This window comes from Lithobates pipiens, unplaced genomic scaffold (genome assembly GCF_037356315.1).
Source record: "Lithobates pipiens isolate NorthernLeopardFrog02 unplaced genomic scaffold, aLitPip1_a1.2 Scaffold_22, whole genome shotgun sequence".
In the NCBI taxonomy this organism is placed as follows: domain Eukaryota; kingdom Metazoa; phylum Chordata; class Amphibia; order Anura; family Ranidae; genus Lithobates; species Lithobates pipiens.
In genome coordinates, this window is record NW_027507784.1 from 102,499,969 (window position 1) to 102,521,572 (window position 21,604).

Sequence of the window (21,604 nt, forward strand, 5' to 3'; positions counted from 1 at the left end):
CAAAGAAGAATAAGTCATCTCACTGTTGGAGTCTCTGAGAAGAAACTGGCAGGTAATTCAGTCACCTGGTTTCCACCAAAATAGGAAATATCAGTTTTTGGTGATTGCCTTTAAAGGATCATTATGATACAAAACAAAATGCATCAGATGCTAATAAATAGCATTCAGAACTATATATAAACAAGTTCCAATGCGTGTATAGCGATATTTAAAAATTTTCTTTTTCTTTTTATTATTGCTCTGTGTGACTTTTTTTTTTTTTGTTTCTATGCTATGATAGCACAGGAAGTCAATACTGCATTGTGCTACAGAACATTTCTCCCTGCTATAACAGTAATGCTGAAAATGTCCTGAAAATTAATGAGGATGAATTACAGCACACTGCTTGTGGCTACCATGGTCAGCGAGGGCTTGTTTTAAAGCCCACTTACTATGTGTAGATAATTTAAATGCTTGGTATGTCCATGGCCTGGCCACACATTCACTTTAATGTGGCACTAAACTGTATTACTAACTCAAAAAAGGACCTTTGGTTGCTCTCTGCCTCCTCCAGATTTATTTTTTTATTGTGATAAGCTAACTTTCTGTTAGAGGGTGGCTATGTTCATTCTCCATGGTATCACTGTATGTAGGTATTATGGACTAGGGACTATAGAATACAGAAGTGAAGGGGATGTTACAAGAAGGCAGAAATACACAGTAAGAAGTTCACTTGTTCAAGCATTTTTATTGAAAAGCTTCAACATGTACACACCAAATTTATGCAAGATTCAAATTGGGCCGAACAAAACTGAAAAGGTGGTGAATACCATGTAATCAATAGTTTTTCAGGGTATCAAAACACATTGGACCACAATGCACCTAGCCAATGGGCACCCCCATCAAATCATTCTCTGCAGCTATTATCTTTTGTACCACCCCCTCCCTTTAGAATGTAAACTCTACGAGCAAGGCCCTCCTGTACCCTTTTGTATTAAATTGTACTGTAATTGTGTTGCCCCCCCCCATACATTGTAAAGCGCTGCATAAACTGTCGGCACTATATAAATCGTGAATAATAATAATAATAATGTGTTGTCGTGCGCCACGACGCATGATAATTATGTGTTGTGATTTACAGAAATTAGTGCATGCACTGGTTCAAATAAATAGAGTGCTTTAACGCAACATGCACTAACATAGTGCAACAGTGTGAGCCGAACCTTAGTGTTACTAAACCTACAACAGAAAAATCATGCAGTGAAGCATGCTTGTTATACTCACTGTGGATCCTAAAGGGTTAATCCTCTGCATAAAGACTGTTTGATCCATATGCACAGAGCCTGCCCTTCTTGCATTGTCCCCAAAACATGTCTGGATAAGACCGAGTTGATGGAGTCAGTCTGAACAATGCTCACGTTGGTGTGTATTGCTAGAGATTTTCTTTTTCTTGGGAGAGTGCATGTGATCAGCACAGGGCCAATCGGCACTTTCTAGACAGAGGGTCAGGGGTCCTGCAACCTCATAGGACAGCCAGTGCAGTATGAAAACTCCTTCTAAAAGCTTTAACCAGACACTGATAGAAGTCACAAGACTGCTATATACTGCTAATGAGAAAAGGTATCTAGCAGTTTATATTTACTAAAACGATTGCATTTTCATGTTCTGTGTCCTGTGGGAAACCAGTTATAGTGAACTGCGGTCCTAGGTTTAGTAATACAATAAACAATGTTTGCAAACCTTTGAGAATCTGATAAATGCCAAAAAATATCTCTGAATACCAAGATCCTGATTACTGTGAGCGAATAGCAAAGTCATTGTTTACTTTTGGTCAGAAAAGGTCATGTGTGTTTTAATATTGATTTTCTGCACGGTGATGTTGTTAATATGATCTATTGCACACAAAATGCATCTAAAGTTGAAATTCTGTTCAGGTTCTATTCTTAACTCTAAGTATCTTCTATTTGTTCTCATCCTCCTCCAAATCAGATTATGGGACTATAAAAGCGTTTGTTACCCCAATAGTCCTGATATGTGCATGCTTTACCAAGTACGTTGTTGTATGAGAAAGTATTCTGTTCTCTTTGTATTGCTTCCTTGGTGTGAAATGCCTGGTGTTCCTGCTAGTCCCCTTGCTTTCTTATTGAAATCTGACCACACTAAGCCAGAAAGCACACTGTGGTCCGTTCTCTAGCTGTGCTGGGAACTCCGCCTACTCTCCTCCCATTGATCAGACTTGTCTTCACACGCCCCCACTGCACAGCCTGAAAAGCATTGCACCCGCGATTAGCATGTTGCGGGTGCAATGCAGGACTTCTGCAGACTGTCAGTGTATCTGTCTGCTTGTACCTTATATGGACAGGCAGTTACACACTGACAGGAAGAGACCATGAGCTACCTAGAGTGATCAACAACTCCATGGTAGTTCATTGAGAACTACAAGCTGACAGCTGCAGAGGTTGTTGGTACTTGTAGTTCTCCCATTTACAGAACTCTGTAAATGAATGATGTGGTCGGGTGGGTGGAACCAGGTACGGCTGCATTTTTTAAATTGTGACAGTGGGTTCAGGGAGAAGATTCCTGGCCCGCTTTCACTAAAGGCGGTTGGTTTGGGAGAGGCTGCAGCAGTGGGAACATGTTACCTGTTCCACCCTAAAAACGAATGGAACAGGTAACATGTTCCCAAAGATAAACTTCTCCTTTAACCTCAAAAGCTTTTACCACCATGCCTTAACCACATTTATTACATGCAGTTGAAGAGCAGTTACAGTGCAGCCCCATTCACTTGACATTGGGTATAATAACTGTTACGTACCTGGTGGTAGAGCCCGACTTGCAGAAGGAGACCTCTCTTGCAGCTCAGACTTGAGAGCCCTGGTAGTGTATACAGGTGACTCAGGAGTCAAGAGGAGCACGAGTGTCTGGCAGGATCAACAGCTGGGTAAGGAGTGCTGGATCGGAGGGGAACTGGAAAGCAGGCAGGTGCAGGAAGCTGAAGCAGGACAGCAGGCAGAGAGGTTGAAGCAGGACACAAGTGCAGGAGTTCTGGCAGAGGTAGGACTTCAGGCAGATGCTGGAACCAGTACAGGAGATGGGCAGCGGATGGCACCGGAACAGAAGGCTGGAAGCAGAGTCATCAGGCAAGCCGGGTCGGAGGTCAGGCGGACAGCAGAAGTACCGAGGATCAGGCAGGTGGATGGTCGGACGAGCCGGGTCGGTAAACAGGCAGGCAGCAAGGTACCGAAGGAATAAACAGAAGGGTGGTCAGGCAGGCCGAGGTCAGATGCAGGCGGATAGTAGGAGCAGTAGGTAAACAAGCCGGGTCAACAGGTCACAGGAAGCAGGTTCTCGGGATAAGGGTACTAGCACGCTGTAGATCAGACAGCAAGAACTGGATGTGACCAACTGGACTAAATAGCCCGCCTGGCGCCAACGAGCGCACACACACACACGCGCGACCGCGCGCGCACGCGCGCACCCGCGGCGGAAGGTCCGGGCTGACCGCTGTTGGCAGGATCTTCGTGACATTGCCCCCCTCAAGGGGCAGCCTCCGGATGCCCAACCGGGCCCATCTTTCCGGGTGCAATCTTCTTAAGGCTTGGATTAGGGTCTTTGCATGGATATTTTCCACAGGCTTCCAAGAATTCTCCTCCGGGCCGTAACCTCTCCATTTAATTAAAAATTGAGCTTGGTTATTCCTTTTCCTACAATCCAGGATAGCTTCAATTTCAAATTCTTCCTCCCCGTTCACCATTACAGGGTCTGGGGGGTTCACATTCCGGTCGGGAAAAGGATTGGGGACAAAGGGTTTCAACAGGGAGACGTGAAAGACAGGGTGGATCTTGAGTGAATCCGGGAGCTCCAGCTCATAGGCTACCTCGTTGATCCTCCTCCTTACAGTGAAAGGGCCCAGGAATTTGGGGCCCAATTTCCTGGAAGGACACGACAATCGAAGATTTGCGGAGGATAACCATACGCGGTCACCTGGTTCGAGCAGCAATTCACCCCGCTTCTTACTGTCGAACACTTCCTTATTCTGTTCCTGGGATCTTGCCATGGTCTTCTGTAGTAGTTGGTTGTTTGAAGAGAAAAAATTTATAGTCTCCAAGACTGCTGGCACAGAACATTCGGGAATGGAATTAGGAAAGAAAGCTGGATGAAACCCATAGTTAGCAAAAAACTGACTTTGCTTGGTAGCAGAATGCACGGAATTATTATAGGCGAATTCGGCCAACGGGAGCAGTGTGATCCAGTCATCTTGGGAATAGGATGAAAAACAACGGAGGTATTGCTCGAGAGTCTGATTGGTCCTCTCGGTCTGACCATTCGTCTGAGGGTGGTAAGCGGTGGAGAATGACAGCGTAATTCCCAAGACTTTACACAGCGCTTTCCAAAACCGTGAGATAAATTGCACTCCGCGGTCAGACACTATATTAGTCGGGATTCCATGGAGTCTAATTATTTCCCTGATAAACGTCTGGGCCGTCTCGGATGCAGAGGGGGTACCCTTCATCGGGATGAAGTGGGCCATTTTAGACAGCCGATCTACCACCACAAAGATGGCAGTATGCCCAGCTGCAGGGGGCAGGTCGACGATGAAGTCCATAGACAACATCTTCCACGGCCTATCTGGGATGGGCAGAGGTTTCAGTAACCCCCAAGCTCTGGACCTACAGGTCTTGCTCCGGGCACAGGTGGTGCAGGACTCCACGTAACTCCTACAGTCCTTAAGTACTTGGGGCCACCAGAAGGTACGTTGAACAAGATCAGCAGTCTTATAGGCACCAAAGTGCCCTGCTAGAGCATGGTCATGGCAAAGTTCGAGAATGCTCACTCGCAAGCATTCGGGTACAAAGATCTTGCTGCCGTACCAAAACAGTCCATCCCTGACCTGTAACTCAGTTCCAACGGTGGGTGTTGGTCCCATGGAAGCTTGTTTCAACCGCGAGAGCAGATCTTCCTGTAACAGGAGAAAGTTCCCTGGGGCCAGGATAGTGTCAGGGGGTGGAGTTCCTTCGGATTTGTGGAACATCCTAGAGAGGGCATCGGGTTTCGTGTTCTTGGAGCCGGGCCGGTAAGTAACATGAAAAGAGAACCTGGAAAAGAACAGGGCCCACCTAGCTTGTCGCGGTCTCAGCCTCTTTGCAGATTTCAGGTACACCAAGTTCTTGTGGTCTGTGTAGATCAGGATAGGATGAGCAGCTCCTTCTAACAGGTATCGCCATTCTTCCAGGGCAGATTTAATGGCCAGTAATTCCCGATCGCCTACGTCGTAATTTCTCTCCGCGGGGGACAGCTTTCGGGAAAAGAAGGCAATAGGAAAAAGTGAAGCTTTGGTACCTTGTCGTTGGGAGAGGACAGCTCCAACAGCGATTTCAGAGGCGTCTACTTCCAGGACAAATGGTAGGGAAGAATCGGGGTGTTTTAAGACATCCGCGGAGGTAAACAGTCTCTTGAGGGACTCGAAAGCGACTTGAGCCTCCGGGGACCAGTGAAAACGCACCCCTTGCTTGGTTAGCTGCGTGATTGGGCAGATGATAGCGGAGAACCCCTTGATAAATTTCCTATAGAAATTGGCAAAGCCAACAAAACGTTGGACCCCTTTCTTGTCAGTGGGAGCTGGCCAATCAAGGATTGCAGAAATCTTTTGTGGATCCATCCTTATTCCTTCAATGGAAATAACTAGGCCCAGAAATGAGATACTCTCTTGTTCAAACGCACACTTTTCAGCCTTGGCGTACAGCCCGTGTTGCCGGAGCCGGTTCAGGACACATTTAACGTGTTTGCGATGGGAGTCTAGAGAAGGGGAAAAAAATGAGGATATCGTCAAGGTAAACAATGACAAACAAGTCTAAATAGTCCCGGAAGACATCATTAATAAAATACTGAAAGGTAGCGGGAGCGTTGCACAGTCCGAAGGGCATCACCCGATATTCGAAATGCCCAAAGCGGGTTCGAAAGGCTGTCTTCCACTCATCCCCACTTCTGATACGAACCAGATTGTAGGCCCCTCTGAGATCCAGCTTAGTGAAGATAGAGGCGGTTCCCAGTCTCTGAAATAATTCCGGTACCAGAGGAAGCGGGTATCGATTCTTTATAGTTATCTTATTTAACTCTCTGTAATCGACACAGGGTCGGAGGGTATGGTCTTTTTTTTCCACAAAGAAGATGCCTGCACCCGCTGGAGAAGTGGAGGGTTGAATGAAGCCTTTCTTCAGGTTTTCGTCTATGTATGTCTTTAGGGTTTCCTGTTCCAGTTCGGTCAGTGGGAAGATCCTGCCAAAGGGAATTTCAGCCCCGGGAAGAAGTTCAATGGGACAGTCATATGCCCGATGGGGCGGCAGAGATTCTGCCCCCTTCTTACTGAAGACATCTAGGTAGTCGTGGTATACTTCGGGAACGGATTGGCGAAGCTCGGAATCGGAATCCAGACATAGTAGGGCAGAAGATTTGCCAGAATTTTTCAGGAGACAGTACTGCTGGCAGTAAGGAGAGAAGAACGTGATCTCCCCAGTGACCCAGTTAATAGCAGGGTTATGGGCCTGCAACCATGGCATGCCAAGGATGATTGGAAACAAAGGAGATGGAATGATGTCCAAGCGGAGCAGTTCCTGATGCAGGTTAGAGACAGAAACTGAAATGGGGGTAGTCTCTTGCGTAACTGGTCCAGATCTTATCGTGGAGCCATCGGCCAGGTAGATGGAGAGTCCTTGAGCCTTGTACAGCAAAGGGATTTGGTGTTTACTGGCGAAAGAAGAGTCCATGAAATAACTACAAGCCCCCGAGTCAATGATAGCGGGGACCTGCAAAGTCTTTCCTGGGAGCTGCAACGAGACAGAAAGGGCGAGGTGAGAAGAGGTCTTAAGCCAAGCAGTAGTAGAGCCAGACGAGACAGACATGCACTTACGAAGCTTGGCCGGACAGTTCCTGACGTAGTGCCCAGGTTCCCCGCAGTAGAGGCACAAATTGTTGACCCGACGACGTTGGCGCTCCTCCACCGTAAGAGCAGGGCGAAGGACTCTGAGCTGCATAGGCTCAGAGGTATCAGGTGCTGGAACAGGACCAGGAATGGGAGCCGGATGAGAGTAGTTAGGTACCCGAGGCAGCATCCAGGTGGGGCGAGTGAGCCCAGGACCTCTTTCAGCTCTTCGCTCCCTCAGCCGTCGGTCAATTTGGATGGCCAGATTAATCAAGGCATCCAGAGTTTGTGGGATTCCCACACGGGCCAGTTCATCTTTCAGTGGGTCTGAGAGCCCCATCCGAAACTGGTAGCGAAGGGCCGCATCGTTCCAGTCCGTATCAGTACTCCAACGGCGGAACTCAGCGACATAGTCCTCTACGGCCCTACGCCCTTGCTGAAGGGTATGCAGGGCGGCTTCGGCCGTGGCAGAGAGTTGAGGGTCCTCGTAGAGCTGGGCCATCGTATCGAAGAAGGTGGTCAGGTTGGTTAGGACCTCTGCTTTCTGTTCCAGTAAACGATGAGCCCAAGCTTGAGGATCTCCCAGGAGTAAGGACACCACGAATCCCACCTTGGTGGCTTCAAGTGAGAAGGTGCGAGGCTGAAGGGCAAAGTACAGTTCACAAGAGTTCCGGAACGCTCTGAATTTACTTCATTCCCCGGAAAACTTTTCAGGCATGGGAACCCTTTGTTCGGGAGGCAGCATTACCACCGTCGGAGAAGGGGTGCTAGAGCCGGCAGTAGACGGAAGAGGCCCCTGAGCGGTTGTGGGCGAAGTGAGAGCTTGGACCCTTTCCTCCAAACGCGTGTAACCCTCCTGGAGACTCTTAACAGCCTGGGTGAGGCCAGCCAGATGCAGACAAAGTTCGTCCATGGGAGAGGCTCCCTGCGCGGGCTCGGACATGGCTGTCTGATACTGTCACGTACCTGGTGGTAGAGCCCGACTTGCAGAAGGAGACCTCTCTTGCAGCTCAGACTTGAGAGCCCTGGTAGTGTATACAGGTGACTCAGGAGTCAAGAGGAGCACGAGTGTCTGGCAGGATCAACAGCTGGGTAAGGAGTGCTGGATCGGAGGGGAACTGGAAAGCAGGCAGAGAGGTTGAAGCAGGACACAAGTGCAGGAGTTCTGGCAGAGGTAGGACTTCAGGCAGATGCTGGAACCAGTACAGGAGATGGGCAGCGGATGGCACCGGAACAGAAGGCTGGAAGCAGAGTCGTCAGGCAAGCCGGGTCGGAGGTCAGGCGGACAGCAGAAGTACCGAGGATCAGGCAGGTGGATGGTCGGACGAGCCGGGTCGGTAAACGGGCAGGCAGCAAGGTACCGAAGGAATAAACAGAAGGGTGGTCAGGCAGGCCGAGGTCAGATGCAGGCGGATAGCAGGAGCAGTAGGTAAACAAGCCGGGTCAACAGGTCACAGGAAGCAGGTTCTCGGGATAAGGGTACTAGCACGCTGTAGATCAGACAGCAAGAACTGGATGTGACCAACTGGACTAAATAGCCCGCCTGGCGCCAACGAGCGCACACACGCGCGTACGACCGCGCGCGCGCACCCGTGTGCGCACGCACGCGCGCACCCACGGCGGAAGGTCCGGGCTGACCGCTGCTGGCAGGATCTTCGTGACAATAACACATCGTGGCTGTGACATGTGTAGCCACAATTGTCTATTTTACTACCCACAAGTGTGAATAAACCTCAACTAACTCTAGATGATATCTAAAGGGAGACTGGGTAATTTGAGTGGACCTTGCATTGTACTAAAATTTTGCCCCCTTGGGCTCTGTGCCCCCCAAAGCACCTTGTCCCCATGTTGATGAGGACAAGGGACTCATCCCAACAACCTTGGCCATTGTTGTCGGGGTCTGCAGACGGGGGGCTTATTGGAATATGGAAGCTCCTTTTAACAGATCCCGGCCCCCCACCCTATGTGAAAGAGTATGGGGTAATTGTACCCCTAGGCATTCACCTAAAAAAAAAAAATGTCAAAAATAAAACACAGTACACAGGTTTTTAAAGTAATTTAATGTAATTAAGGCTTCTCTTCAGATTTCTTCTGCCTCCTCCGCTGATGTCTTCTAGCCCTCTGTTCTTCTTCTGATGTTGCCACGACGCGCTTTCCCAATGTAATGCCAGATCCGCCGTGTGCTATGACTTATAAAGACATGGGGCAGGGCCATCCGGTGACGTCATATGGAGGTCACGCCTCCTATGACATCACCTATGACGTCACCTAGCATTAGGGTGGGAGAGAGCGTAGAGTCAACATCGGAAAAACAAGAGCGGGAGAAGACAATGGAGAAGATCCGTCAAAAGAGCGAGAAGACAGCGGAGAAGACCCGGCAGAAGACAGACAGAGGGAGAAGAACTAGAGAGGGCTAGAAGACATCAGCGGAGAGGGGAGAAGATCCGGCAGAGGCCAAAGACATCAGCGCAGGAGGCAGAAGAGTCGGAAAGGGCAGAACAATTCAGAAGGCATGCTGGAGCTGCCTTAATAAATTACGTTAAAAACCTGTGTACTGTTTTTTTTTTTTTTTTTACATTACATTTTTAGTTGAATGGGTAGGGGTACAATGTACCCCATACTCATTCACATAGCGTAGGGGGCTGGGATCTGAGGGAGCCCCTTGGTAAAGAGAGCTTCCAGATTCCAATAAGCCCCACCCACAAACCCCCGACAACCAACGGCTAGTGTTGTCAGGAAAAGACCCTTTTCCCCGTCAACATGGTGGAAAGGTGCTTTGGGGTGGGGGCACAGGGCCTGCTCCAAAGCACCCACCCCCCATGTTGAGGGCATGTGGCCTGGTATGGTTCGGGTGGGAACTCGCTCATCCCCAGCCCCTTTCCTGACCTGCTGGGCTGCGTGCTCAGAGAAGGGTCTGGTATGGATTTTGGGGGGTATCCCTTTAAAACCATGCCAGACCGAAGGTTTGTGTGTTTTGTTTGTTTGTTTTTTTTCTTTGGTGTGGGGTTCCCTTTTCAAGACCATCAGAGCACAAGTCGCATGACAAAGTTGGATCATTTAAGACCGCAATCCGACTTTGATCCGACTTCAGTGATATTCAATGGGCTGAAGTAGGATCAAAGTCGGACCAAAGTAGTACAGGGAGCATTTTCAAAGTTGGACCGACTTGTGTCGAACCAGTTAAGATGGCTTTCATAGGGAAACATTGATTTTCACACGTCATGCATACAAGTGTAATCCCAGCCTCACTGAATGTTAGCTGTTTGGTTGAAATTAGTTCTCCCTGCTATGCTACCTCTTTCTTGTACGAGCTTGTAATAAAAGTTTTTACTTTCCTTTAAGGCACCATATGTGTGCTTGCAGGACCTAATGACACATGAGGCCTGGTTGGGACACATCCACATTATGGATTGCTTTATTTGAATAACTGTGCATGTACATTTCTTCCTATTGTAATTTTTACTTTTGTCTTTTTCTTACATTTTACAGAATATGCTGCTTGTGGATCACTGTATGATTACATTAATAGCAATAGGAGTGAAGACATGGACATGGAACATATCATGGCCTGGGCCACAGATGTAGCGAAAGGTAAGGGACGAATTCAGCATGTTTGCGTAGAGCAGTTATCTGAATGTGAACATAAACCTTAGATACTGAAGTCATAGGAATCATTGGTGTGTGGAAGTGATAAATAATTGACTTAAGTTCTCATAGGAAATATGTTTTGATGTCTGTTACAACCAGTCACATCCCTTTTTTAATTCTCCCAGGAGAGAGTAAATCTATAATGTGACCACATACAGAAATAAAACCCTGGCAGTGGTTCTAAAGCCCCGTACACACGAGAGGACTTATGTCCGACAGACTTCCGAAGGAGTCCTGCCGGAGTTCTGCCGGAGTTCCGACAGAGTTCTGACAGACTTTTCGACTGAGCGGACTTGGCCACACACAATCACACCAAACTCCGACGGATTCGAACGTGATGACGTATGACTGGACTCAAATAAGGAAGTTCATAGCCAGTAGCCAATAGCTGCTCTAGCGTCGGTTTTAGTCCGTCGGAATAGCATACACACGAGCAAATTTTTCGAAGGGACCGGGTCCGGCGGAGTTCCGTCGGAAAAATTTGAAGCATGTTCCATTTTCTAAAGTCCGTCAGACTTTTGCGAATCAAAAGTCCGTTGCAGCCCACACACGATCGAATAGTCTGACGGAATCATTCCGTCGGACTTTGGATGTTGAAAAGTCCGCTCGTGTGTACGCGGCATAACCCTGTTTTACTCTTATTCTGCATTACTCTAATCCTGCTCTTTACTCTATACAAATGTATACTTTTATTGGTATTATTTTAACGTTCAAAATAAGATTGCAGTTGAAGCTAAAATCGACTCGGCTTATATTTTGCCTTCCCTGGTTCCCCCCTTGTTAACATGCAAATTACATTTTAAAAGCTTTCCATTTTGATGAATTGCCTTATTGTCAACCCAGTAATGTCATTACTCGGTCTTTGTGTTTCTCTATGCAGTGCTGGTAGATTATAGCTGGTATGAGGGGCCAGCAGGGCCCATTAGTCTCTTTGACTAAAAGAACGTATATTCAATAAATGAAAGGGGCAGGCCAGGGACAGTGTGGTTGGTGAAGAAAGGACTAGATAGTGCTGGATGCCCTCCAGCCAGGAAATGAGGCATAATCTGATTTCCTGCCATACACCCTGAGAAATATAAAGTGTGCAGTGAAATCAGAAAATGCAATTTCCATGCAGGAAAGAAGCCTGTATAACTGTGAAAGACTGAAGGTTAGGTTAGAATTTGCATAGAAATATGTTTGGCAGGTTAAGTGTTAGGATTAGGGTTAAAGTGCATCTGCTGTACACTGATGGACTATTGGGAGATGTACAGAGCAGACGCTGGCCAAGTTCATACCTCTGCATGGACCTAAGGCTGGAGGTAAATTCTGGAAAAGTAAAAATGTGACAGCGCTAATATATATCTATATCTATATAGATATATAAACCTATTTTTCAGAAATAAAAAACTGATAATTGGCATGTGCGTATGTATTCACCCCCTTTGTTATGAAGCCCATAAACAGCTCTGGTGCAACCAATTACCTTCAGAAGTCACATAATGAAATGATGTCCACATGTGTGCAATCTAATGCCGCGTACACACGTAGCGGACTATCCGGCGGACTTCCCGCCGGACTTTCCGAACGGGCTACTTGCCCACACACAGCACTTTTTCAGCGGACTAATACGGCGTACTAAGTCCGCCGGACTATCCGCCGTACTTTTGAAATGAACGGACTCGCCCACATACGCGGAGGAAAGTCCGCTCATTTTGAGCGCGTCTCCAAGTAGCCAGGGCCAGCGAAGGAGGCGTCACCTGGTATGTACCGCATACTCATTCACATAGGGTGGGGGGCCGGTATCCAGGGGCCCCCTTATTAAAGGGGGCTCCCGGATTCCGATAAGCCCCCCGCCCACAGACCCCGACAACCAACGGCCAGGGTTGTCGGGAAGAGACCCTTGTCCTCATCAACATGGGGACAAGGTGCTTTGGGGTGGGGGGGCCGCGCGGCCCCCACTTCCCCAAGGCACCCCCCCATGTTGAGGGCACGTGGCCTGGTACGGCTCAGGAAGGGGGGGGGGGCGCTCCCTCGTCCCCCCTTTCCTGGCCGGCCGGGTAGCGTGCTCGGACAAAGGTCTGATGTGGACCTAGGGGGGACCCCCACGCCGATTTTTCGGCGTAGGGATTCCCCTTTAAGTCCATACCAGGTGATGGGGCCTGCGACGCCTCCTTCGCTGACCCCGGCTACCTGGAGACGCGCTCAAAATGAGCAGACTTTTCTCCGGGCGGGAAAAGTCCGTTCATTTCAAAAGTACGGCGGACTGGCACACGCACGGCCGGATTGTCCGCAGAAATGCAAGTCCGGCGGTAAGATTGGCGTGCAAAACTACTTTCTAAGTCCGCCGTACTTTTCGGTAAAAAAAAGTCCGCCAGAGGCTACACACGGGCGGATTGTCCGGCGGACTTGAGTTTGCCGGACTTTTCCACCGGATTGTTTGATCGTGTGTATGCGGCATAAGTTTCATATGATCTGTTATTACATATACACACCCTTTTGAAAGGCCCCAGCGGCTGCAACACTTAAGCAAGAGGCACCACTAACCAAACACTGCCATGAAGACCAAGGAACTCTCCAAACAAGTAAGGGACAATGTTGTTGAGAAGCACAAGTCAGGGTTAGGGTATAAAAAAATCCAAATCTTTGATGATCCCTAGGAGCACTATCAAATCTGTCATAACCAAATGGAAAGAACATGGCACAACAGCAAACCTGCCAAGAGACGGCCATACACCAAAACTCACGGACCAGGCAAGGAGGGCATTAATCATAGAGGCAGCACAGAGACCTAAGGTAACCCTGGAGGAGCTGCAGAGTTTCACAGCAGAGACTGTGGAATATCTGTACATAGGACGACAATAAGCCGTATGCTCCATAGAGTTGGGCTTTATGGCAGAGTGGTCAGAAGAAAGCCATTACTTTCAGCAAAAAAAACAATGTGCCATTTTCAGTTTTCAAAAAGGTATGTGGGAGACTCCCAAAATTTATGGAAGAAGGCGCTCTGGTCCGATGAGACTAAAATTTAACTTTTTGGCCATCAAAGAAAACGCTATGTCTGGCACAAACCCAACACATCACATAACCCAAAGAACACCATCCCCACAGTGATACATGTTTTTCAGCAGCCGGGACTGGGAAACTGGTCAGAGTTGAAGGAAAGATGGATGATGCTAAATACAGGGATATTCTCGATGATATTGGACTACAAATCCATTGCCCTGAAGAAGTAATTTAGATGAAACGCATTGGGCGTGGTCTATTGGACGTGACATCATCCCATATAGTCTCCGAGCTCACAGCCAGGACATTGTGGCTGGTGCCAGCATGGCTTAAATTTGTTTCTGAGTCTGGTTATTCCTTTGTGTCAGCAATTACATTTCAAAGATGTAGGAGCAATAAATAAAAAGAGGCGATGGAAGCATTTCTCAGCTTTTTTTATTGGGGTTCTCCACTGGGACATTGGTATGAGAGCAGAGAACAATTCCATGTCAAAGGGGAGTAATTCTTTGTAAGGCTGGAGCAGAATGGATCAAGGGACAAAAGTTTAACAAGGCTGGTGACAGTTATTTTTCTGGTTAGTCGTCGGTGAACACAGTGGTGGCACAGCGGTTGAAGATAGAAGATTGGTTGTATAATTGAAGGCACATTGATATTTGGAATATTTTTGTATGCGCTTTAATTGATGCACATTTGAGTATGGGACATTTTATTTTTATTGCGATTTTTTTTTTTTGTTTAAGAAAGTGCTGGATTTTATTAAAATGTTTACATATAGAGATGATATAATATTTATGCACAGAAATGTATTTAGACAAACATTTTTTGAAAGCACATTTATGGGATGAACTGGTATTTATATATGTGGTGCTTTATTCATTTTTTTTATCCACATGATTTTTTTTTTAGTTGACGCAATAATGAATTGATATTCATTTGATATGTTGTTTACATGTATTGAACACTCTTCATTTTTAGTTATTTATTTCTTGATATGTATGTATCCTATCATATATTTTAGCGCTCTAACATGTTTGCTTTTCCAATTTTTAAGTGGTTGTAAACCCATAGGAAAAAAAAGCAACCTGCAAGGCAAAGGCATAATGAGCTAGTATGCATAGCATACTAGCTCATTATGAATAACTTACCTGAGAACGAAGCCCCCGAAGCGGTCCTCCGTCTTCATGTCCACTGCTGCCATGGATCCCGGAGTGACTTCTGAGTCTTGCTGCTCCAGCGCTGTGATTCGCCAGAGCAGCGATGACGTCACTCCCGCGCATGCGCTCGGGAGCCAACCCTCGACGGCAGTGCGCATGCGCCGTAGACAGAGGTGGCTGTCTTTTTGTAAATATCTCCTAAACCGTATAGGTTTAGAAGATATTTCTTGGACCTACAGGTAAGCCTTAATCTAGGCTTACATGTAGGTCAAAGTGGTTTGTAAGGGTTTACAACCACTTTAAGTATATTTATATAGTTCATTGATAGCAGCTGTATATCAGCAGGGTGAGAGTAGTCAGTAGCGCAGGTTTATTTATTTCATGGGGGTTAACATTGCTAAAGCCAGGCCAACATTAGGTTTTAGGGGTCAGGTGTCGTTTTAAAGGCAAACTTCACCTAAACAATGCTTATGCAAGTAAGAGGTGTCTTTAGATAAAAACAAATTGTGAAGGTTTTACCAAAGTTGAATAATGCCCTTTTGCTATACATAGGTGTAGGCCATTTATGTACCCCCTGAAGCCTGATTGAAAGACTCCCCAAGGATGGCATCATCCTGTCCTGCTTTGTTGCTCGGACATTGCTAAGAGACTTCCAGCTGTTACTGTTGACCCCCACCATCTTTTTCAAACCCATTAAACCCCCCCTTACATGCAGTGCCATCACTAGGGTTGGTATCACCTGATGCGGTAAAACATGGTGTCATCACCCTTGTCTATCCTGGCCAGCGCCCTGCAGGCAGTGCACGGTCACGAAGCGCACCCCAAACCGGCCCCTTTAAATGATAGTATAGAGTGGTATAGTGGCAGGTTAGGGTCATGTAGGGTGGTATAGTGACAGGCTAGGGTGGTATAGTGGCAGGCTAGGGTGATATAGGGCAGTTTGGGGTGGTATAGGGAATGTTAGGGTGGTATATTGGCAGGTTAAGGTGGGGCAGGTTAGAATTCTATGTAGTCAGTGTGCAGTAACTTACAGCATAGCTGCAGAGATGAAGATATCCAGGACTGCTGTGTCCTCGCCTCTTTCTCCTCCTTCAGCCGTGGGTTCAGCCAGAGTTAAGGAGTCTGTGGGAGGAGTGGAAGAGGCAGCCCCAACCCCAGCTCCACTCACCAACTCCAGCTACCTCTGGAGATATTGGAGAACTTTGAGGGACAGCTTCACCTGATTTAATGACGGAGGAGTGTTATAGGCTGCCTCCCCCGCATGGCTGCATGTCCTGCTTGCATCGCTTCGCTGCAGCTCTGCAAGTGCGAGCAATATAGTGCGTGTAGCGGCAGCCCTGGTGAGCTATTTGTAGTCAACACTTAGGCCTTGTGCACACTGGACATTTTTGGACATTTTTACAGCAGCTGGTTTTCACTTCAGATGTTTTTTTCTACAGTCAATAAACTCCCCATAATGTTATCCTATGTGTCCATGCACACACAAGCTGTTATCAGCAGTTTTTGGCTGGTGAGTTTTTTGGCTTTAAAAAAAAAAAAAACTAGTGGGTTCTGAGAGAAAATTTTCAGCTGATTTCAGCTGTAAAACGCTCCGACGTCAAAAAACGCTGATAAACGCAGCTCACCAGCATTTTTTTGACGTTTGTGATCCATTGAAAAAAAAAAACCTGATAACGAGGAAAAGCGCTAAAACCCGCAAAAACGCCATTGCAAAAACGTTAAACATTGAAAAGTCCACTGCAAAGCTAACTGTATATAACGTTATTTTAACCTCCAGTGTGCATGAGGCCTAAAAGCAGGGAAGCAGCTCCTGTTTTTATAGTCTAGCTACATGCCAATAAATCAGCTCTTAACCTCAATGTGACTTTCTCTAAAATAAACATATGAAAGATTTGTTCTTCCTCTCTTTCCTGGAAAAAAAGTGAGTGGTGTATAAGAGCTATTTTCTCCTTTCTCTATCATTTATTTTCTCTCAGACACCAAAAAATGAACCAGTTCTTGCTACTGTGCTCTATATCTCTATATCTTACTTATAGGAAATTGCTGTCTGCATTAAAAACTTGTTATATGGTATATGGCAGTGTTACCTTTTTACGGTGTACCCCTGTCAAGAGAAAGTCATTTCTATTGTTTGGGTGTCATGGTTTCTGTGTTTGTGATGATTTCTGTGTGTGTTTGTGGTTTTTGTTTGTGTGTAAAATCATCGTGGAATGCCGCCTCACCAGTGCTTATGGAATGATGCGCTGTCCTTTTGATGGTTCAATTTCTGCTTTCTTCCACCAAGTCCAAAGTGGTCTAGCAGCTGCACATTGAGACTTTTTACAGGTCCTCCTCGAGACAACAATTAACTTAACATTTGGACAAAGCGTTCTCTACAAAAGGTTTTATTCATTTGTGCGCCAATAATTTTTGTTTTTAATACTTATGGAATGCAGCCCTACCAGTGTCCATCAGTTCAACCTGTTCTTTGGCCATCAGTGCAGAATATCAGTGTCCATCGAATGCATGAAGGTGAAAAACCCTCAGCCTTTACAACCACTTTAACTGTTTGGGAAGGGGGGGGGGAATTAATCTTACAATGCTATTTGTAATAACCCTTTTCCATCATTAGTTAGACTTATCAATGATAGACTCCAGTGGGCATTTGAGGCTGACCTACTTACCAAAGAAGACCTGAACCATCTAAAAGTGGATGACTACAATATCCTGACCTTCTACATCATTCTAAAGATCCATAAAAACCACGAGGACCAAACGTGAAGGCCAATTGTCTCTGCAGTCGGGCCCATATGTTGGCAGATATATAGATTCCCTTTAGGATCTGGTCAGCTCATTACCTTTGTATGTGTGTGACACCGGAGATGTAATTAAAATTGAACAATTGATCTTTCCAGGGGAAGTCCTTGTTGGGATTGATGTAGAAGCAATATATACATCTATACCACGCGAATGGGGTATCTCCACCGTTTACCATTTCTTGGAAGAAACATTTCCCACTATGGGGGCTCAAAATGGGTTTGTCATTGAGCTCCTTGAATTGGCATTAAAATATAATTTCCTCCAATTTCTGGGACACAGTTATCAACAGCTACGTGGTACCTCCATGGGGGCACCCTGGGCACCGGCCTATGCCTGCCTCCATCTTGAATGGTGGGAGGAGGAAGTGGTCTATGCCTCATCGATGTGCCTTGGCCATGTTTGCAGCTGGCTACCAGGTACATCTATGACATCGTGATGGTATGGGAGGGCTCTAGAATCGAACTGCTGGAATTTATGGACGAACGTGCCAAAACTCGGAACATAAATCTAACTTATGTGATGGATTCCCATGAGATTTCCTTCCTTGACCTCTCTATTTAACTTGATAGGGGTAAATTGGTACCAAAAACTTATAGGAAAAAGACAGCAGCCAACACTCTACTTTCAGCTGACAGCCATTACCCTTAACCACTTGTTCATGGGATCCTGGTGTTACAGTTCCTCAGGATACAGAGGAGGACTACCGCTATGAATCTAACTTACTCTATCAACACTTTAGGGATAAAGACTATCCCCATTATGTCCGAGATAGGACAATTGATGTACCAGAGGGACCTGTAAGATTAATAACACAGTACAGTACACAGTGGGATCAGATTGGCAAGATCATGCAGGATCATTGGCATATCCTGACACATCACAAGAAACCATCTCCTGCGGTTCTGTTCAAGACTGGATTGCTGACATCCCTTCTGGCTCCTTATCCTGCTTGCTGTTGCTCTACTTGGATCCCTGACTTCTGGCCTGGCTGATTACCCGATCTGGTTATTGAACTCTGGACTCTGGTTACTGGACTCTGGCTATGTTTTGACTACGCTTTCTCTACCTTTTTATTTAATAAACAAGTGTGATTTAATTGTACTTCTGTCTCTGTCTGATTCATGGTTTCTGACACCCATATGGTGGCAAGACGAGAAAGAAATTTATACGACACATTGGTCCAATCTGAATTTACCCGCTCACAAAATAAAAACTGGCTCACTGATCGGCCCAGACTGAAAGGAATGTACCCCTGTGGCCACTGTGGGATGTGTATTCATGTTGAATGCTCAAGGGTCTTCACCGACTCTGAAAGAAGGCATGAGTACAAGATTAAACGGTTTATCAACTGTGCTACAATGCGGGTTCTCTATATTTCGGGGGGGCCCATGCAAAAAATTCGACATCGTTAAAACGCAACGCCAACTCCGTATCGTGTTAGGTGAACACCGAAAGAGTATAAAGCAGAAAGCAGACATTCCCGTGGCCCAACATTTTGTACAATGTCATGGTGGGAATCCTACTGGTCTGAGGGTTAAGGAGTTTTATGCCATGCTAACAGAACATAGAGGTGACTTTGGCACAGTCCTGTGGAGGAAAGAAAAGTCTTGGATATTCAGGCTAGATACTTTACAGCCTGAAGGACTGAATAATGAATGAAGCCTTAAAGTTTTCCTTGAGCCATAATAATTTCTCAACAATAATTTTTTTAATTATTTTTAATAATAATCTGCCTCATTATTCAAATCGCCATTTAAATGACTGGGTCTCTCTAATTGTACTGAGCCGAACTGTCTTCAGCTGGCCATCTATTTTTGATCAAAAATCATACCTTTATCTCATGCAGATGTGTTATGGTTATATAATTTAATTCCATGTTTTTCAGTATAAAGACTGTTTCCACACTCATCCTTTTTATCCTTTGTCCTGTTCTTTTTAATCACTGCAATATAATATAATACTTGTCACCACAAGATGGCTCTAAAATTAAATCCTGACGCAATTGATACTGATTGGATGCTCATCACTTTAAAAAGATGGAGATAGCTCACGTACTGATGAAGCACACGGTCACATGAGTGAAACGCGTTGACGTAGGCCGCTCCATCTCTACCCCATGCTACACTATGCGTTCCAGCAAGTGCACGAGAAAACATCACACCGCCACTTCTGCTTGGACGGACTGGACAAGCCTGCTTTGCACCTATTTATGGGCCACCATAGCCAGCATACCTGACACATGTTTGGAAGCTTTTGAGCATTGACACTCCACAACAGACTGCCACTGTAACATGCTGATGGACCTTTCCTGCGTTCACCTACACGCTGATCTAGCATTCATCTGCAGGCTGTTCTCAGAGGGGAACGGGCTCCATGTACCATGGCTACTGCACCCATCATCCTTGGACTGGTGAGAGCCCTAGGGCAAATAAAATCCTTCTCTTTCTCCCCTCCTCCTTCCCCTCTGAACCCTGCTCACATTCACTGAACCTATTCTTGAACTGAGCACTGTTTGACTTGATGTGTTATGTTCGGTCAAGGAACTGTGAAGTCAATACATGCATATATAATATGCTTCATAATCAATCCATCCTTATATGCCCGAATTATCTGCTTTCCATTCAGTGATCAGCCTGCTGAAATCACTACAAGCTGATTGATCACCACAATATAGGCTACGGACTCCCAATATAGCCCTATATGTGTGACTTACCTGTTAAGGCAATCTGTCTATACTATAATTGCACAAACCCACTACATGGACATGCAACATATGTAGTCTATTATCTCTGACCATACAGGACTAAGTATCTACATTTATCTACAGCAGCACCATTCCTTCCTTTCTTTAGCTGGTTCGTGTCTGTGTGGGGCCCTCAGATTGGCACCATATTGTGACAACGTTGTTATTTTTTCTGTATGTGTTTTTATTGCAGGGTGTCCTTAGGGGGGCTCTATATTTGTAAACTAATAAAGCTATTTCTTAATTAGATACTCTGTGATTGATCCTCCATTTTTGCTCCTTTGAGACACCTCTTTGTACCATAAATTTTTCATGTTGATATATCTGAGCTTAGGTTACTATTTGCAACTTATGCAAAGTGGATTCCATGATTGTTCTTATTTATTTAAACTATTTGTAATATTGTTTATAAGACCGCAAATCCCTCCTCTGGCCTTAAAAGCATTCAAAACACCAAGATCTGTGTTTTTGAATGCTTTAGATTTTTCAAAACCTGCATCGGTTGGATCCCATATACCGGAAGTGATGTCATGCCATCCCTTCCGGTTTACTCTTAGGAACAGCAAAGCAAAGCCAGTCCCGGCTTTGCTTGGCTATCCAGCATGTCAGTCTCCTTGTGGGGCGGTAGAGCTGCGGAAGGCAGCAGGAGGGGGGATGGGAAGCCCCCTCCTGCTACTTTTATTAGCAATCGTGCAGCTAGTAAGCTGCTCTGATTGCTATTACAAGAGAGCCCACTGCTGGCTCTAAAAAAAATAATACCGGGGTGATGCCTGCACCCTAAAAAATGCTGCCCCAGGCAAACACCTTGTTTGCCTTTCGGTAAATACACCCCTGGGTATGCAGGAACCTGTTTTGCGTGTTAGTTTCGATGCTTTTGAAGTCCTAGGAGTTCTAAGTTATTCTAGATCAAAATATCAATTCTGTAATGAATAATATCAGTGGCCACCTACATTATCTTTCAAACTCAACTCCATGGATGCACCTCTGCCTTCACAGTGCTCCTCTTGACCAGCCCCCTGAAGAAATCATTTTCAGGCTGACGTGCAGGGTCCTCTTCCTCTTCAGATCTTCTCCTAATAGTCCCTTTTGGTGCAGAGAGTGGCACTGACACAATGATGTTTGCATCATTACAAAATTAATGTCGAATTCGATGATGACTCATCCACCAGTAGTGTGTCCATAATGCCTTGCACTAACAGGGCCTCCATTTTACACGTTAAATGACACTCAATGAAAGTCTATGGATGGTGTAAAGGAATTATTGCTAAGGACACCTGCAGAGATGGGGTGACTATTGCAGCCAGATCTGCTTTTTATGTTGCAAAACCCTATTGGTGGACTATTTAAATAAAATGCCTAGAGTTGGGCTGTAAATTTAAT

The 21,604-nt window shown here is 46.0% G+C and overlaps 1 protein-coding gene across 4 annotated transcripts in view; it reads left to right on the top strand.

The window, feature by feature from the left end:
* The window catches only part of MAP3K20 (mitogen-activated protein kinase kinase kinase 20), a 257,081-nt gene that overhangs the window by 99,170 nt on the left and 136,307 nt on the right, over window positions 1–21,604 (top strand). For all 4 annotated transcript variants that reach the window (XM_077448019.1, XM_077448021.1, XM_077448022.1 and 1 more), the window contains exon 4: window positions 10,388–10,489. In XM_077448019.1, the coding sequence (XP_077304145.1) occupies window positions 10,388–10,489 (102 nt within the window). The remainder of the gene's footprint in view (window positions 1–10,387; window positions 10,490–21,604) is intronic.